The 18,736-nt window shown below is 38.2% G+C and overlaps 1 protein-coding gene across 2 annotated transcripts in view; it reads right to left on the bottom strand.

Annotated features, from left to right (window-relative positions):
• met (MET proto-oncogene, receptor tyrosine kinase) overlaps positions 1-18,736 on the bottom strand; it is a 48,520-nt gene that overhangs the window by 17,240 nt on the left and 12,544 nt on the right. For both annotated transcript variants that reach the window (XM_056251043.1, XM_056251042.1), the window contains exons 3-10: positions 12,511-12,702; positions 8,891-9,025; positions 8,444-8,623; positions 7,202-7,362; positions 6,613-6,715; positions 6,039-6,175; positions 4,793-4,957; positions 4,576-4,675 (exon numbers count right to left, since the gene is read on the bottom strand). In XM_056251043.1, coding sequence (XP_056107018.1) covers positions 4,576-4,675; positions 4,793-4,957; positions 6,039-6,175; positions 6,613-6,715; positions 7,202-7,362; positions 8,444-8,623; positions 8,891-9,025; positions 12,511-12,702 — 1,173 coding nt within the window. The remainder of the gene's footprint in view (positions 1-4,575; positions 4,676-4,792; positions 4,958-6,038; positions 6,176-6,612; positions 6,716-7,201; positions 7,363-8,443; positions 8,624-8,890; positions 9,026-12,510; positions 12,703-18,736) is intronic.

Below are 18,736 nucleotides of genomic sequence, written 5' to 3'. Positions count from 1 at the left end.
TATTAGCCATCTCGGTCGTTATAGTTGTGCCAAGTCAATGCTTAGGCATGTTACCGGTACATTCTTTTGTGTGGCCAATTTGTATTATCTTTTGTTTGTTTTGGAGTAAAGCATCTTTATATATAAGTTTCATACAAGTCTTTAGTGTTTAACCAGGGGCCAAGTTTTCGCAAGATTCGGGGTAATTACATGACTGAGCATATTTAAGTTCAGATTTCAGAGGCTTTCTAGAAAACATTCAAACTGCAAACATTATTTACATTACATTCACATTTATGCATTTGGCAGATGCTAAGATCTTCCATGTTCTGTGTTTCAGTGAAAGCAGTGAATTACTATAATTTAAAATAACTCTTTTCTGTTGTATTGTATTTAAAAAATGTCATTCATTCTTGTGATGACAAAGTTGAATTATTTTACTCCAGTCTTCAGAGTCACATGATCCTTCAGAAATCATTCTAATACGCTGATTTGATATGCTGATGTCACTTCTGATCAATTTAAATATTCACTTCTCAAAAAATTAAATCTTACTGACCCCAAACCTTTGAACAGTAATGTTTATTACTTTTTTAAACCAGATGCGAGACACATCCGTTTGCATAGCATACATCGCAAACTTTAAGAGCAGTGGACAAGGAGCCTTTGTAAGATTGAAGAACTGTTTCAATGCAATTATGCATGAGTTGCAACTCAAAAGCTTCACATGCCAGCTGTGGCTCCAGCCCTGCCAGGTCTTGCCACACACCATTTTCATTCCACATTACAACACCACAACAGCCCATTTTACAGTATGCCTGTTATTTGCATGTCACCGCCATTTAATTAGCTGTCCTCATGTGAACGCTCCACTTCATAAAGAATAACCCTAGAGCAAGAGACACATTCAAATTGTTCAATGCCATTATTTATGAACATAAGGCATCCGAGTCGTCTTTGCTCCAAGACTTCCATCCAGCAAACCTGTGTCTCCCTCTGCACACTTGGCAGGTTAACAACGCTCGAGAGTCGAAAAACCAAAGAAATTCTCACTTCACATAAGGGTCGTTTCAGAGTCAAATGCCCACACCGGTTTAGGTCACAGTAAATATTTTTAATCACATAAAAGACATTGATATTTTATATTGTCAAAAAGGCAATTAAGGCATTGACCTGGGAGGTCACATAAAGATCAGATACTAAGAAACAAATTTAAAGTGAATGGAGGAAGATACCTTAAAGTAACTGATTGCTGTTCCTCACTATATATGGCTATGTATACTGTACAAAAAATTTCCTGACAACATCTTTCCTTCGCTAATGCTCTTTGTTGAGCAATACCCCAGATGGAAATCAAAGACTATTATCACTGAAGAGAGCGAATTGTGAAAAAGTATTTGCAAATTAACACGTGTATTTGAATAGCAACTCTTTGCATATTAAGAGTTCTGAAGACTCATTTGCTGAGACTAGTCAAATACTTGTAAAGTAGTTTGGCTTGGTGTGCTGCTCGACAAACACAACCTTTAATTGTTTAGAATAGATCAAGTATCTCAAAGGGCTTAAGGGGGTTGGATAACAGCTGCTAAAGAGAGCAGCCAAAGGATGATGGGAGACACTGAAAACATTTCAAATTGGTGTTTGGGGAATAGATATACCCGTTGTCAGTTAAAGTGATGTTTTATTGCAGGATTTTCATGGGAAGTTATCATATACTGTAGGTATTTCCACTGATATAACCATCTTTGATGACTCCTTTCAATGTGTTTTCGATGTGTACTACTAATACATCAATACATATGAAGTAGAGGTTGACCAATATTAAATTCTATGCGTTTAATGCAAGGCAATAAAGAGATTATTGTGCCAATACTAGTCAAATCTATATACTTAGTGTATATATATATATATATATATATATATATATATATATATATATACACTAAGTTCTTAGTCTTTCCTTAACAGGGTGGCCTAAAGAGAAGCCACATGAGTTTACAACGACTAAAGCCAGATATAGTTTGAGTCATCAAAATACCAACAATTACCAGGAAAAAAAAGATTTTATGCAGAATGCAGGACTTTTAGCAACTTTTAGCATAAACAATCCCGAAATACATGGATTATTATTTTGAAATGTCTATGCTTTACTACCTCCAGATGCACAATCAAAAAGAAAAGGGAGATAAAACATTCTGTTTTACATCCATCTACACATATTACAATGAACAAACCATAACGTAAACATGTTGAAATTCATCAACAGTAGATTAAAAGCAATCCCTTAGTATAAACAGTGCCGCCTTATGACTTTGAACAGACTCACATTTATTTATTAAACTTCAAATATCTTTGATTGAATTATTCACATTGTGATTCCTGTTTTCAAAACCAAATTTAAGACATCTTAAAATGATAATTAGGATTTAAGATATTAAAGATTTTCATGGCCTTAAATTTGATCAAACTGAATTTAAGACATGTCAAGACTTCTTAAAGATCCACAGGAACCCTGTTTTAAAGGGGGTAAAGCTAAGGAAGGAATATGAAATTTCGGATATCATGAGGCAAAGTGGAGTAAGGTGTCAGCAAGATCATACTGAGATGAGAAAGCCAGATTTTGGTATGTATAGAGAGGGATGTGGCATGAAAATGACCCCCTTTGAATCCCAAAAACAGGTGTTGTTCATGCTTGAAACCCCTCTGTGGTGTCTGGAGCATGTTAGAGTCCTGTTAACACCCCTCACTTCCTTTAGGAACGTCCAAGACAAAGCAAAACTTGAACATGACCCTTGGTTAGTAACAAGAAGAATAAGATGCCATACCCCTAAACAAATAAAACCCTCTCAGGTTTGCTCCTGACCGTGGGCAGTGCCAATTGCCAGCGACAAGCTGCAGCCTGTGAAAAATGCTTTTTATGTTGGTGGGAAAGGCGAGATTGGCTGATCCCTGGATTAAGCAGAGATCTCAGAAGTAGATATTCAAGAACGCTCTTGAGATTTCTTCCATTTCTCCTGAGCCACCACAATTTGCCTTGGGTCTTTACCCTCCTTCATTTGGCCCGCCGAGCTTGTCCATGTATGATTGCAAGAGGAACTAAAATGCAACTGATGGAGGGATTCGCAGTGTCCTCGAAGAAAACGAGATCACGGTCCGCTTTTCTTTCATTTTAGGCCTGTCAGCAGCTAGATTGTGAATGCAGCCCACAAGAAACCTGAGCTCCTGACCGCTTTTCTGTTTCGGCCATCGTTGATCGAACCTCAGCGTAACAGATGACAGCTCAACTCGGGTTACACAGTCGTATTCAGTGTGATTCAGAAAAAAGCTGACAGAAGACAGGAAGTGTTCAACCACAATGCTCCCCAATAAAAGTGTGAGGAAAAAAAACAATAAACCTCTTGTGCTTTACAAATTAGGAAAAGAATATTGTCTTAATCCCCACTGTTTATAGAGAAGAATTTACAGGCTGACAGCTGCAGAGCCATCTTAAATCATTTGGAAGGATAGCCTGCATTTCATGCCGTCTCTGCTCATTTTGTGTTCTAGATGCCTTAAGAAAAGGCAGAAATTTTTCTCTTTCAAGTGAGCTTAAAATCATTGACAAACCCATCACGTGTTTTTTAAAGTGGCACTATCCACTTTGCATTAAGTACAGTATCTTTGATTTGAGATAAACGAGTAAGATAATTACCGTAAGTACCCTGATGTTTTGAGGAGGTACATTTTGAATCTGAATGGAAATTAAGAGATACAATCAGAATGAAGATGTGTGTCAGTACGAGTCCTGTCTTGGACTATAACTAAGACTTGTGTGCTTAAGATTAGATAGCTTTGTTCACATGCACTGTTCCACTGCACGACCACACTCCACCCCCAGAGAAATCAGATAAGCGGAAACTGTGTGTAAATGAGTATTTGTCTGGTCCCATTGAGAGAGGAGCAGTTCAGGTTAACCACAGCTCTCAGGAAATGAGATGTGAAAGTGTGTTCAAATGGTTGAAGAAACTTGAATAGAAAAGAAAATTAGACAAAACATATATATATATATATATATATATATATAAAAAGTTTTATTATTATTTTGAATACATTTAAATTAGATTAATTTAAAAACTCCAGAAATTGAATAAAAACATTTAAAATAACAACTTTGATTTTAATTTAATTTAATTAGATTTTAATTTAACTTTACAAATGGATAAAGGAACTTGGATAGGTAAAAAAATTGACTAAATAAATAAGTATCAATTGATTAAAAAAAATGAAAAAAGTGTTTTAAAGAAATTTGGATAGGGGAAAAATGACGCATTACAAAAAAGAAATTTAATTTAAAACCTACAAATGAAAAAAAAAAACTAAGAGTCGGAACTATCTAGTTTTTAAAAAATATTTCGGGAGCTAGAAGTGATAATCGTATAAAGAACATTGCGTGTGCTTTTTCCAAGTGCAGTTCTGAAACATTGCTTCCTTTATTTCTCAGATCAGCAGATCTGCTTCACTATTCAGTGGGGTTAATGATACTAACATGCCTGTGACATGGGAGGAAAGGTATTTGATGTCTCGGCACTCTGTGAGGGCCATGTACAGTACACTCACCACTTGGAAAACTTTGCCCTCTGTGGCGGCAGTGAGGACCATCTGAGGTTGGAGAGCTGAGTGGAGGTAGAAACCATGAACTGTCACTGTGCTTCCTCCACTGTGGACACACACGCACACAAAAACCTTGCTGTTAAATGCATATTTATGCACTCTTCCAGTTGAACCCCAACTTCAAGCACATGTTAAGTCGCTAAATGTTGGCTGCGGGACTGACCTGATAAAGGAATGCTTGGGCTGGATGCTGGAGATGTGTGGGTTCTCGTTGTAGGTGTAGCTGACAGGAGCTTCACGAATCACTCCATCAATGTGCAGCTGTACCTTGTGTTGGGATGGTGATGGCTGAGGTGGTGTCCGACAAGTCAACATTGTGGCTGAAATACTGCAGAAAGGCAAACACAATGTTTTAAACAGACACTTATGCATAATAGTGGTGTTTTCCTGAACAAATCTTTTAAGTGAACCAAAAGACCAACCTCATGACAATTTTTTTTATTTTTTTATACTAGGGATATCAAATCGATTAGTTGCGATTAATCGCATCTAACATAAAAGTTTGTGTTTACATAATATATAAGTGTGTATATATATATTATTAAATGTATGTATATCATGCAGTGGTGGGCCATCAGGGCCAGCAGGGCCTTCTCTGCAAAAAAAAAAAAAAGTTTTTCATAATTCAATTAAATGAATGTGTGTCTGAAAAATTACTGTCTATTTCAGTACGTTACGATTATATTTCCAGAAAGAATATGGTTATTTTTTGTGAGGCTGAGTTGGATTTTCCACATGTCATCTAAACGCAGCTCCGTGGACCAGCACTAGTAGTATATCTAGCCTTCTGTTGAAGCTGCCATTTTCCAATCACATTTTGATGCATAGTGACAGAACGCCCCAGAGGCCCAGCGATAGGTTGGGGGAGCCAACCAACCTGGGTTGGGGGAGGTTGCTATACAATGCTAAATCAGATACAATACATGTGTACAATAACAATTTTCGGGAAAAATAACATTAAGTGGAGATCATTACTGAAGGCCCTGACTGAAACCCCACGGTACGCCACTGCATACATATGTATGTGTGTGTGTGTGTGTGTGTGTGTGTGTGTGTGTGTGTGTGTGTGTGTGTGTGTGTGTGTGTGTGTGCGCGTCTGTGTGTGTATATATATATATGTATAAATATGTGTGTGTGTGTGTATATATATATATACACACAGTACAGTATATATGTCTGTGTGTGTATATACTGTATATATGATATATATATATATATAAATTTAACTATATACACACATATATTATGTAAACAAACTTTTATGTTAGATCTGATTAATCACAATTAATCGATTCAATCGATTCGACACTTCAATTTTAAAGTGTTTCCAAATGAAGGAAGAAACTTGAGTAGATGTGAATGACGCTTAAACACTCTCTGACTCTTAGTAGATTTGTAGACATGCAAACCTCTGCAGCACACAGGTAGCGTTTCCCATTGTAACCAGTTGCAAATTTCCACTGTCCAGGAATGAACCTGTGATAGTGAGCATTGTTCCGCCAGACTTGGGTCCAAACTCTGGGAAGATCTCTGTGATAACTGGGTTCTAGACAGATAAAACATTGTGTTAGTAAAGTACAACTAATTCACACATTGAGGGTCTTTGACAGAAATAACATTTATGATATTAGTATCGGTTTGTATTTTTGTTGCATCATGCTAGGGAGGCCCAACATAGTTTAGATCTCATTGATCCAAAATCCTGCTCCAAAGTCCACATATCTGTATATTACATATTACACAAACATACTAATTGGTTTATATTTTGTGACGCTTACAGTGTAGAAAGAAAATGTATTTGCCGCTGTTTAGGACACCATGTAACCTTAACCCAACTCCAAATAAGTGGGGGAAAAAAAAGAATAGAATAACATCCTTGGGTCCTTGTGCACTATGAAAACCGCAATACTGGAAAAAAAGTCAAAAACATATTACTCGAATGTGTGCTTAAGTACTTATGCTGTGATTTGTGAGGATTCTTACCACAAATGAGAAACCGTCTTTCTGGGCCTGTTCCTTGCCACTGCGCACCCTGACCACAGAGTCAATGCTGGATGCGTTCACATGATCTAGTCCGCAGACCAACCTGACATACAACACAAAGACATAAACATCTCCCGCTAAAAACAGCGAACAAGACGTGGTTGTAAACTAGTGGAGTAAGCAGGCTATTAGTCCACACTAATTTAATGATAACACTACTACTCGGCAGAAACTACACAGGAGCTATTCTCCGAGGGAATTTCTCCTTTCCTCTCACAATAGGACGGCTGTAGGGTGGTATGTCCGGGGGCACAAAACCTCATGAGTTTTGCGTCTTAATGGTACTATAGTTTGACATGGAAGGCCAAGATGCACAATAGAGCACTTTTGCGGACCAATTTAATGTTCTGCAGGGTTGCAACATGAGCACTATGTTGAGAATGTGACCTTGCATGTTTCTGAAGTTGTATTTACACAGAGTGCAAGAGGATATGCTTACATTCAAGTGCAATGTTTATTAATCTACAACTAACTAACAATGTGAATGTATTTTAAATAAGCCTTACAAATAAATTATTTATCAACTCACCGATTATTGCTACTGTCTTTCCTCTCCAATTTACACTTTGTTCCAGCAACAACCACGTTGATCAGCTTGGTATCAAAGCGGTCTTTCTTATTAAAACCAAAGTTTTTGCCACAGATTGTCACGTTTGTGTGGCCTCCGAGCGGAGCAGAGGAAGGAGAAATCTAGGAAGAGAAAGAAAAAGCTGTGAGGTAAAATTGTGACAGTGTTTTTCTTTCAGTGTCTACCCTCCTGCTGTGTGTCTTTATGCCAAGCATTTTCTCTGCTCATGAGGTTGGTAACCACTGACAATAATTTGTTTTGGTTGTATGGACACTCTGAAGGCAGGGGGTCTTCCAGTAAATGGTGAAGAAGACAAAAAACGAGAACAAAACAACCTTCCTGTCTTCCTTTGTGCTTTAGTCTCTTGTGTTAAAACTGCCCTTTAGGTTGAGCCACCAGCTGAGGTTAAGAACCTTAAAGGTGAAGTGTGTAAGTTTTTCAATGTTTTCAAAGGTTTTCTTCACATATCCCAGCTTAACATGCCCACACAACTGTAAGTAAGCCATTTGTAAGTTAATCAAAATAATAAAATAAAACTAAATGTATTTACTTTAATAAGTAATTAAATAAATAAGTAAATAAATATTTTTTTTTTTATATTTGATTAAATAAAATAAGTAAACAAGTACTTACAGTGAAATGAAATAAATAATATACAACACCCCCACCCCCCCTAAAGATTTACTTTATTTTTTACAATTAAATTAAATTAAATTCAGTTTAATTCGATTCAATTCAATGTAATGTAATGTAGTTTTGTTTTCTATATGGTTTCTGAATGTCCTGGTTCTGAGATGTTAGTTCTTTATTGATAAGCAGATGGTGTCGTTTTGAACACATGGACGAGAAGGTCTAATTTTGGCTCAGAGTTAATAATTATTCATCAGATCACCACTTATCATAAGCAAAGGCTCTTACACAAATACAAATATAGTTCAGTCAGCTCTGCAGCAATGAATGGCTTTAGAGGAAGCACAGAAGGGCAAACAAATTCCTTCTGATATTTAGAATCAATTTACGTCTTTAAAAGAAGACCAGAGGTCCTTGAAATCCATGCATCAGTGCTTATCCCTGAAAATATCAATGAAGGTCAGAGTTTCATATGTGCTCTCTGTACTTAGAAAGCACTCATTCTATTAGCTACGTGCTATTAGCTGCTTTAAAACCATGGTAATGCTGTTTGTGAGAAGGCGAGGTGGTTACCGTGGTGATGAGGAGAGGGCAGGAGTCCTGGATCCAATGGGAGGGGGAGCACTGAGGAGCCCTCATGCAGCGATCGGTGGTCTTGCACCATCCGCAGCCCATGAAGGATGGGGCCAAGAGACAAGAGCTACAAGTCCACAGTTGCTCACATCCAGGGCCTATCAGGGGAACCTTGGAGACCTGAGGGGGCACACACAAAAGATATCACACTTAAATTACATTTATTCATTTAGCAGGTGGTTTTATCCAAAGCAACTTGTTGACAACATTTTTCAGAGGAGACTTTACTTACTGATGTCTCTTTGTTTCTCTGTTGCAGTCATACCTTGTTTACTATGTCACTTAGTCTTAAATCACCAGTGTGTCTGCTATCTATTCACTAGTGATTTTTCTGAAAATATTTGACCCATTTCCCTGAGACATTTTAAGAATGGCTGTGTCGTTCACCTTGTTTCCTGTTACCAACAATAAGGAGCCGTCGTGACGTTGTGGAGACAGCAGGGCCATCTCTGAGGACACTGGGAGCGTGTCCAAGCGGAAGTCTACATGCGGCTCAGTCTTGCCAAAGCGGGAAACCACCACCTGTGGAGGATGCCAGCAAAAACGGGTGACCTTTTACATCAAAAGCCTAAACGGTAAGTGCAGGACCTTAATAGAGAATGTTTGTGTTTACAAAAAGACAGCATGTTTATCCTTTTACTGGAATAAGGCTGCATTCCACATTGATGATTAAATGCTGCTTTTGCATCCGGGACACATCCGGGAACACGTCAATAGAAGGACACATCTTGAAATTGGTCTAAAAAAATGTATTATGTTGTTGTTGTTTTTTTCACAAAAATTAGGCTTATTTAAGGACCATTAAGATATTTTGCAGTATGACCTTATTTCCATGACAATTAAGAATATTTTGCCCCCAAATAGTTTAATAATTTCTTTGTAAAAATGAAATAAAATAATAAATAAAATAAGATCATATTTTAATAATAAAATAAAACTATACAAAATACAATCGTTTTATGATTTTGGGGTGAAATATGACAGACATATTGTGAGATTCACCTACATAATGTTGGTACCACTTTCAAAACCTGAGATTATACAAAATCTTATTCCTGAAAACCAGACATTCTGCATGAGTTGGAGCTGGTGCAAAACCCTGTTGTTTTTTCCTACCAGGTTATAAATCTTTAAATTACAGATCATGTCTGGAACTTTCCTTGGGAAAAAGGAAGAATCAAAGGAGGATGCAATCTAGAGGCAGTCTTTGTAAAGGAACAGCCTCTGCTTTGCTATGGATACTGTAATAACCGGTGTCTCTGCCTTTCAGGGCAAAAGATGACAGATTGAACTGCGATGACTGTGGTTGATGGCAAGGAGTGGGAACAGACAAAAGCTTAGGCCTGTAGGCAAGTGCAGACGTAAAGACCTCTGTCTATCTGGCATGTTGGGAGGTGTCAGAACAGTGGCTCCATCCACACACCTGGACTAACATTTATCATGGTTACATTGCAATTACAGGCCTCCAAGACAGCCTACGTCTGAATAGTGCTTGTGCTCCATTAGCGATCAGTGGATCACATCATTAATAGCCCTGGGCTTCAAGCATGGGGCATCTGGTGGTGGAGAGAGTATGTCATTACTGTGGTTTTAGTGATTTTAGGATGGTGTGCATGACATATCTCTATCTCACTTACTATAGTGCACTAATGTGACTCCTTTTGTGGTCTGTTTAAAAAGCCTAATCTTAACATATCAGATTGGACTGTAAAAAATGAAAATGTGCAGTTGTTACCTGAGCTATTACTGGATGATCTTTCACTGGAGCAATGCAATGTAGTCAGGGCAATTCAATCACAATATTGTTTTATTTCATGAATAAAAGCAGTTAATTTAGGTGCTACCACATGTTTGTGTTACCAGACTAAATGTTTTCACTATGTAGCTCATGCAAACTCTACGCATTTATGTGTATATATAATACTATATTTAATATATATTTAAAAAAAAAAAATTTCAATACAAAATTGAAGTTATTAAATATATTAATTTAGGTGCTACCACATGTTTGTGTTACCAGACTAAATGTTTTCACTATGTAGCTCATGCAAACTCTACGCATTTATGTGTATATATAATACTATATTTAATATATATTAAAAAAAAAAAAAATTTCAATACAAAATTGAAGTTATTAAATATATTAACTATATTATAAAATATTATATTTTTTAATAATTTAAGTAAATTATATTTATTTTATAATATAATTTTATATTATTCTGTTTGTTGGTGCTGTGCAAATGCATTATGCTACATTCCCGATTCCAAAACTAGAACCCAGAGCTAAAACTTGGCGAGTTTCACGTGGCCCAGAAAGTTTCCAATAGCAATAAGCCATAAAAGGATTTTGAGTCCCAGAAGCGACCAAGCTACGCCAGTCTTAATTAAGCCCGGGCATGGCAGAAAATGGCTACAAATGGACCAGTTATTGAAGGAGGAATGTTACACACTCTGGGGAAAAATACACACCACGGAGCCCTAATAACCGTGTGAATTACAGCTCATTGTGTATGTAAGGGAAGTCCTGCTCACAAACACAAGGCAAGGTGTTGAGTTTTTCTCACCGAGAGTGTGGCAGAGTGGGAGCACTTCCTCATACAGAATAAGGGCCACTGGGACTGTTTCTGCCCTGCAGCCCCCCTCTTCCCAACCTTTTAAAAAGCTTGTGGGGCTCTTGAAACTTTCATTCACACAATTACCCACTACTCGCTTGCATTCCATATTTTATTTAACTTAATCAGTCTCTCACAATCTTTTTTTGCATTCTCATTGTCAAGGCCTCTTAAACACTCACCCACTCTCTTTGTCTTTGTAAAAACTCTCTCTCTCTTTCAAATGAGACAGCTGGACCAGCACTCACCCCTTACCAGGCCTCAACATCCAGACAAGAGGCGAGAAAAAGTTGAGAGGGAAAAATTTTAAAAAAGGAAGAGAGAGAGAGAGGGGACGACAGCTGCAGCCGTTCCAAAAAAAATGCCATGCGAGGACGTGTCATCGAAGCCCAGTGCTTACTATTAACGTACCATTCGGTTCCTCCGCCACGCTTCCGTGCAGCTGTCACCTTTTCTCTCGCTACTCATTTCTCAAACATTTTCTTGAGGCATTTACAAAATACCACAAGTCTCTATCTAACACTTCCGTGAGCAAATCGTCTCATTTCTGGAGCTCATGCAGGACAGATTCAATATTTGGGTCGGTGCCACTCCTGCACAATGAACATATTGAGAAAAACATTGATAGGTCGAAAGTTTCACTTTGTGTGCTTTTTAGATTGGAGAGCTGCTACAGTGCTGCTCAGAGGTCAAAGGTGACTCAAATGCAAACAGGAAAATACCATATTTCCCAACCTGCCACTGGCACCTGCATTTTCCTTCATTCAGAGCTGTTTTCACTAGTCACGTACTTACATCCTGCCTATTTGCATACACAATAGTGCTGGCAACAACAGGACTTTGACAAAAAATATCCATTTTAAATTTAGATTCTGCAAATGCTTTACCGTTTCTTTTTTCCAGAATGAGGTCAGCCAAACCTCTTCCAGCACTATCACTCATAAATTAAATCTAAACGTTGACTTTCTAATCCAAACATTATTTAAAAGTTTAGCTTTAACGGTTTTAAAGGGGGAATTCAGCAGCTCTGACAAGATGGGCTTTTAATAAAACTTGGCTGTCCATGCAGTAGAAATGCAAAATGTTTTGGAAATCTTTGCTACATGACAAAAAAAAAAGGTCTGTGGCATTCCCTTTTGCCAAAAACTTGACTCACAATACACTTTTTCTGTTGATCTGACTGTCCGTGGGTAGGGAGGGTTACAAAAATTCGATCTGTAGTTTTAACAAAAGTCCTGAAGCTGTCAAAAGTCAGCCAGATGGTGCAAAATGACATGTTTTTCCTCAACATGGAGAAAGAGTACATTTACATAATCGGCAAACTACTATACATGGAACTACGTGGTTTTCAAAATACATTGTGGAAAAAAAGCTAAAGCTAACATGTCTCACCTGGATGACTCGTCCCTCAGCTGTGCCTAGGCTGACCACAGTGTGGTTTTGGATGGGCACCACAGCTATGGAAGTGAGAAGAATGTTCCGGAACCGTCCATGGAAGTAGTCCCGACGTGGGTTGGTGCTTGTAACTTCCAGCCGGTAGCCTCTTTCATGTTTCCCACAGCTGAAGGAATCTCCCACAAAACTCTGGTAACAAAAAGAGAAACACATGGACAATTTAAACAAGTGATGTTCTACCTGGCAAAAACCAGAAGCTCTCAATACCATATTGGTGGCACATAATAATGTGTGGATGAATTTTGCAGCACGGCCATTTTTTTACATAGGACTGGCCTCAAGTTCACCATGCCAAAAGCAATTTGTGAGTTAGATGCTTGTAGAAAAAAGTGACTTCGGCCCCACACAGTAAAGCTCTATCTAAGCTCGGCATCTACTGTTTCATCCTGGCCAATGCAGTTGAGTGTTTTCTCCCATGGTGCTTGGATCATCCTTGCCGCATTCTGACGGCTGTGCTCACAGATGGCAGGAATTCATGGGAAACTGCGAGGAACGTTGGGCTTGCTGTTGCTCTGTTAGAGCTCCGATTGAGGCCAGCTTTGTTTGGCTGCAATCTCTACAACCTGTGGAGTTTTGGAAGTTTCAGAGAGGCTGTATGGTCCCCAAGATATTAAAGAGGCCATATTCATAACACTTCTGTAGCATTTCTTTCCCCCTTGAAGTCAAACAGTTATAATAAGGTTTTACATAACATTAACGATCCATTTCTGCAAACTGTACCTTTAAGACTGTTTTGTATATCATGTACTGTATTGTCTCTCTGTTATGATTGGCATAGTTCACCGTGTCATTCATCAGGGCAGGCCAAGTTGATGAAACCAAATAGGCACAGAGGGAAGAAGCTTTGTATTGTGAATGTCCTGTGTTGTGTTGTGAATCCTGTTTTCCCTGATATGTCCCCTTTAAGAAAACGTATTTTTGTGGAAACCGTGATACATTTTGTTCCAGGATTCTGTGATGAATATAAAATTCAAAAGAACAGCATTTACTTAAACAGAAATCTTTTGTAAATATCTGTAGCCTACTGCCGCTTTTGTTCAATTTAATGCATCCTTGCTGAATAAAAGTGTATTCAAAATATATCTTACACTGACCCCAAACTTTTGAACAGTAGTGTAGCAGTCCAATTTGTGAACGAATCATTCAGACTATATTTGAAAACTGGATCAACTGATTCACTAAGAAGTTCTGACTCAAAATAATGATTCATTCATAAATTGGACTTCTCTCATGAGCTCTCGTGAACGTGCCAAAAAGATGTGATTTTCAAGAATAATTAGGCTACTTAATTTCAGTTTCTCTCAAAGGAGGATTTGGAATATAGTGAACAAGACCAATATGAACTACTGTCATGATTCATTTATGGTGATTTTTTCCCCTCCTTTTGAGCTTATCAATCCCAATACACATTGATTTTAATAATACTATAAAGATTAATCTTTTGTATTTGAAGAAAGCAAGTCATTCAGGTTTGGAGCACCATTTGCAGGAGTAAACAGTGAATTTAAAGGTATAATTAAGGGGACAGTTCAACCAAAAATAAACATTCTGTCATTATTTACTCACCCTAATGTTGTTCCTAACCTGTATGACTATTTATTCTGCGAAACATAAAAGAAGATTTTCTGAGAAATGTCCACACAATGAAAGTCAACGGTCACCAAAATTGTTTGGTAACCAATATTCAAAAGCATCTTCTATGTTCTGCAGATTTGAAACGACATGAGGGTGAGAAAAATAATGAGTGTATCCAAGTTAGAGTTTACCTAGAGTAACCTGAAAAGGAACAGGGCACCTGAGGGCTACACATTGGTCAAGCTCAAAGGGTCACAGACCCGGGTATGAAAGTAAAGAAGTCATTAATAATTAATGAAACCAGACCCTGGCACCATAGGCCATGACTAAAATGCCTGTTGGAGCACAGAGAACAGGCGGTTAATGATTAACACCGTGCTCACTCAAACTCTTCTCAAGTTACACTGTATGGTGAAGGCACCCTGACAAAAACACTAAAAACACACCCATGAAAAATCAGACAGGCATAAAAAGGACACTCCATACTGTGCCAGAAAAGTTCTCACTCTTTCTTTGGTGATGTGAGTAAGACGCATGAGTCAGTGGGATACTGCGGTTGCAGCTTCATTTTGAGGGCAGGTCTCAAAGGGCTGCTTTGAAGATGCAGAGAACAATACAGGTATACGATAAATCAGGCCGAACGAGCGCTGGGCCCTGCTCTCATTACAGGGCAGCGCGGGCTGGCTCAGAGGCACAGAATCGGTATACAGGTGTAAAAGCCAGCAAAGATGAGGGGGGATTACAGGCTAGCTTATCCCATCCCCTCAAGGCAGAGGACTTTTCTGGACCTCTATTGAGGGAGCGACAGAACAAGAGAAAGTGAGACACATGTAGCATGAAGCAACCAGGGAAATCATCAAACTGTGCACAAGATGCCTTTGATGTGCAAGTGTGCTTTGCAGGGTTATATAAGCCCACCGCGATCCATCATAACGGCCGAGCTGCCACGTATTTCAATAGGACTTGCGTAAGCATTCGTAAGTAAGCACCGTGGTTTGGCATTGATTCGGGGGGCTCTATGAAGCCTGACCTATCACCAGCTGAGCACACCCCTGAGAGTCAACGCTTGTTTTAGAGGGAGAGAAAAAAAGAAGGTTTGTGGGGTTATTTTCATAGCAAATAAACCTCACGTTTTGCTTTGTTTTTGAAAAGGAACACATTCCACCGCTTAGCTCACGGTACTGCAAGGATCAAGGGTTGAAATTGAAAAACCTGGGCAGTGTTTTGACAAGCTTTGGTTGCTCTGATCCCGAGGCTCCTCCACCAACCGGGTGTCTTGCAAGGTTTTCGAAGATTTGCTCTCATCATTTCTCACTTCACTTATTAAAGGGAATATTCGGGGTTCAATACAAGTTAAACTTAATCAACTGCATCTGTGGCATAATGCTTATACAGTGCTGCAGGGATGAAATATTTTTTTAGTCCAACCGAAAATATCGGTTGATTCTACAAAAAGCCAAAAGGGTTTCCATTGGCTTTTGGATTACTAGATAAAATAAGCTCTGTGACCAACAAAAGTGTATGATTCTCACACGTTCTGTTTATCAAGATATTCACATCAAGTACCGTATTTTCCGCACTATAAGGCGCACCGGATTATAAGGCGCACCTTCAATGAATGACCTATTTTAGAACATTTTTCATATATAGGGCGCACCGGATTATAAGGCGCACCTTCAATGAATGACCTATTTTAGAACATTTTTCATATATAGGGCGCACCGGATTATAAGGCGCATAAGATACTGCAGTCAAACGTTTGACTGGGTTTGCGTTATGCATCCACTAGATGTGCTAAAGGGAATGTAGCGAGTGCGCGGCGCAGGAGGCGAGGCGTTTATTAGTAAGCGTGAGCGCACTGGGGCGAGCACGTAACTTACATTCGCAGCCTGACTCATGAGTATTCATGTGCGGCGGCTCGCTGACAGCAACAGCTGGCTGTTTTGAATGAGACGACCCGGTTCCTGTGAACGGGGAGCGCTTTATGAACATACTGTGACGCGCAAGCAGCGCCGGGGACAGTGTGTCTGTTCGTGTGTCTGTTAGTAAGAGTGAGCACTCGTGAGCGGGCACGTGACTTACACACAACCTTTACGAGGTTGAACTGGCCGTGAGACAATTTAATTGGCGAATTTAATAACGTGGAGCGTTATTAACCAATTGATCCAATTAACCAATTGATCCATATATAAGGCGCTCTGGATTATAAGGCGCACTGTCGTTTTTTGAGAAAATTAAAGGCTTTTAAGTGCGCCTTATAGTGCGGAAAATACGGTAAAAAGCTAAAGTTACACTACATCTGCATGACTTTAACATCACCATCTCATTCAATCTTTACTTTTAAGTTTGAAGGAGTGTGATTATAAACAAAACAAGGCTGTAAAATCAGACTAGTGAGTAAATACGTTTTCCAGTTTGGTGAGATGACGTTTAACCACTGTAGTCCCATTTTGCAACTGCTAAAAAAGTCATGACTAGGGTATAATAACTGATAACTGTGTCAGGCATTTAACCTGTTAACTGTCACCCCTCTTTTTTTTAATAGACATGAAAATGCATATTTCGAACATAAATGGTTGTAATTCAAGAATGCTTTGGAATATAGACGTGAGATTGGTCTTGTTTTAAAGAAGACATTTGGCAGATTTTTGTAGAAGTGAAATAAATTAAGAAAGTGAAACAGAAAAAAAGTTATAGAAGTTTGAGTTTATGGAAATGTACAATGTAAAAAAATTAATTATTCATATTTTATATAAAATATATATTTTCAAAACCTGGGCTACTCTAAAACTGCAGAAAAATCAAAGCCAAAAATCTGAACAAGTTGTGTTTCAAATTTTAGGTTGATATCTCAAAAAATGAGCTTTCAGTAAGATTTTGTTTTGGCGCAGTACAAAACTTTTTAACTAGGTCACAACCAGACTCCATTACTGCCCATTTAAGGGCGCCTCCATGTCCATATGTGTTTTGAGTGATATGAACCATTATTTCAACAATTTTCATACAATTTATGAAGTAGAGATCCTATTCAGAAGTAGTATGGGAAGTTTGGCAGATTTTGATATGAATTCAACCTCTAATAAACACATACAAAGAACACGCATGTGCGTCATAGCTCGCTGCCACCTCAGAGATGGTGAAATTTTTTTTCTTTTTTTTTTAAAAACATTTTCAGACCTTTTTTTCTAAAATAATTGAATGGATGCTAGCTTTTGAACTCTTGGCATGAAAACAAACTAGGTTTCTATTTTTTTTCATGATTTTTCATGTTCATTGCTATTTCAAAATAAAGGTCTGAACACGCCTTAGGAGTATGAAAATATTCTTGTTGCAAATTGATAAATTACGGCTCCTCTGTAATTTATTTTGAAAATCAATCACCAAATATGGAAACTAGAGATTGTAAGCTTTCAAATGATATATAGTTTGTCAATATTACTTAAGGTTTTTACTAAGATATTATTGTTTTAAAAATATAATGGCAAACGTCCCACCTGTGGGATGGTGACAGTTAATTAACCAAAAGCCCATTTAAAAACACACACTGACTTCGGGACAATGGAACATGAAGTGCAAAAATGGGTCCATTTCAGGGTTTTAGGACTCATTCCTGCAGCACTCCATAAGGATTAGAACAAAAAAATATTGTATCTTGCCGATAGTTTTCTTTAAAAACTGCAAAAATAGGTGTCACGGTAAGGCACATACAATAAGGAGTAAATGGAACCAATTTTTGCAGGACTTAAAAGCAATGTTGTGAAGCGTTTCATTTTTATGAATTCTCCCATTAAAACTTTGTTTAAATCAACATTTTAGTAATTTCAGTCACATTGCATTGCAACAAAGTTGTAAAATTGGATATTACACAGAGAAGGTTAGCAAGCGATTTTATCACACTAAAATCATGTTACTTTGCAAATTGTTTACATCATGTGGCTATACTACTGAAACAGTAAGTATTTTAATGATTACACAATTGCCCCATTAACTTCCATCGTAAGCTTTTTGCATTTTTTTTTAAAAAGAGGGAAAAATCAAAATAAATTGTCCATATTATGTGCTGTAAATGGAAGTTAACTCATATTGAACCAGGAATATTACTTCATATACAAGTATTTTGAGTATTATTTCAAAGAATGCCGAAAAATATCACACAAAAATATCCTGCGTAGCTCCTCTTTGACACATTAAGCAGCTCTCATTGTGTGGGGCACAATGCTGCGGTGATAGGGTTACCGTGCCCCACCTTTGGTGCTTTATAGCTTTGTGGCCTTTGGCGTCGTCTCCAAAAAGCTTGATATGAGTGAAAGGAGATCTGTACGGCCAAATGTCACCTTCCAAAACTTTCTGTTAACCTCCGGGCCCCGGTGCTGTTGCGATCACGTACAGCGTACGTGAAGATTTCTGGAACGACATTGCTCCACACTGCCACCCTTCAGCTGCTTCTTGACGAAAATAATGTGACTTTTGACCTCACAGAATTTTCAGTAATGTTGTATATGTTTATATGCATGCATGTATGATTGTGGTGTGCACCACCTTTGCATTTATTCAGCACGTCGCAAAGCAACCCGATTCTTGTGTTTAT

The sequence above is a fragment of the Rhinichthys klamathensis genome, unplaced genomic scaffold, assembly GCF_029890125.1.
Source record: "Rhinichthys klamathensis goyatoka isolate OS25496 unplaced genomic scaffold, OSU_Roscu_1.1 h1tg000076l_1, whole genome shotgun sequence".
Lineage (NCBI taxonomy): Eukaryota > Metazoa > Chordata > Actinopteri > Cypriniformes > Leuciscidae > Rhinichthys > Rhinichthys klamathensis.
This window is presented reverse-complemented; position numbering and strand designations above follow the sequence as displayed.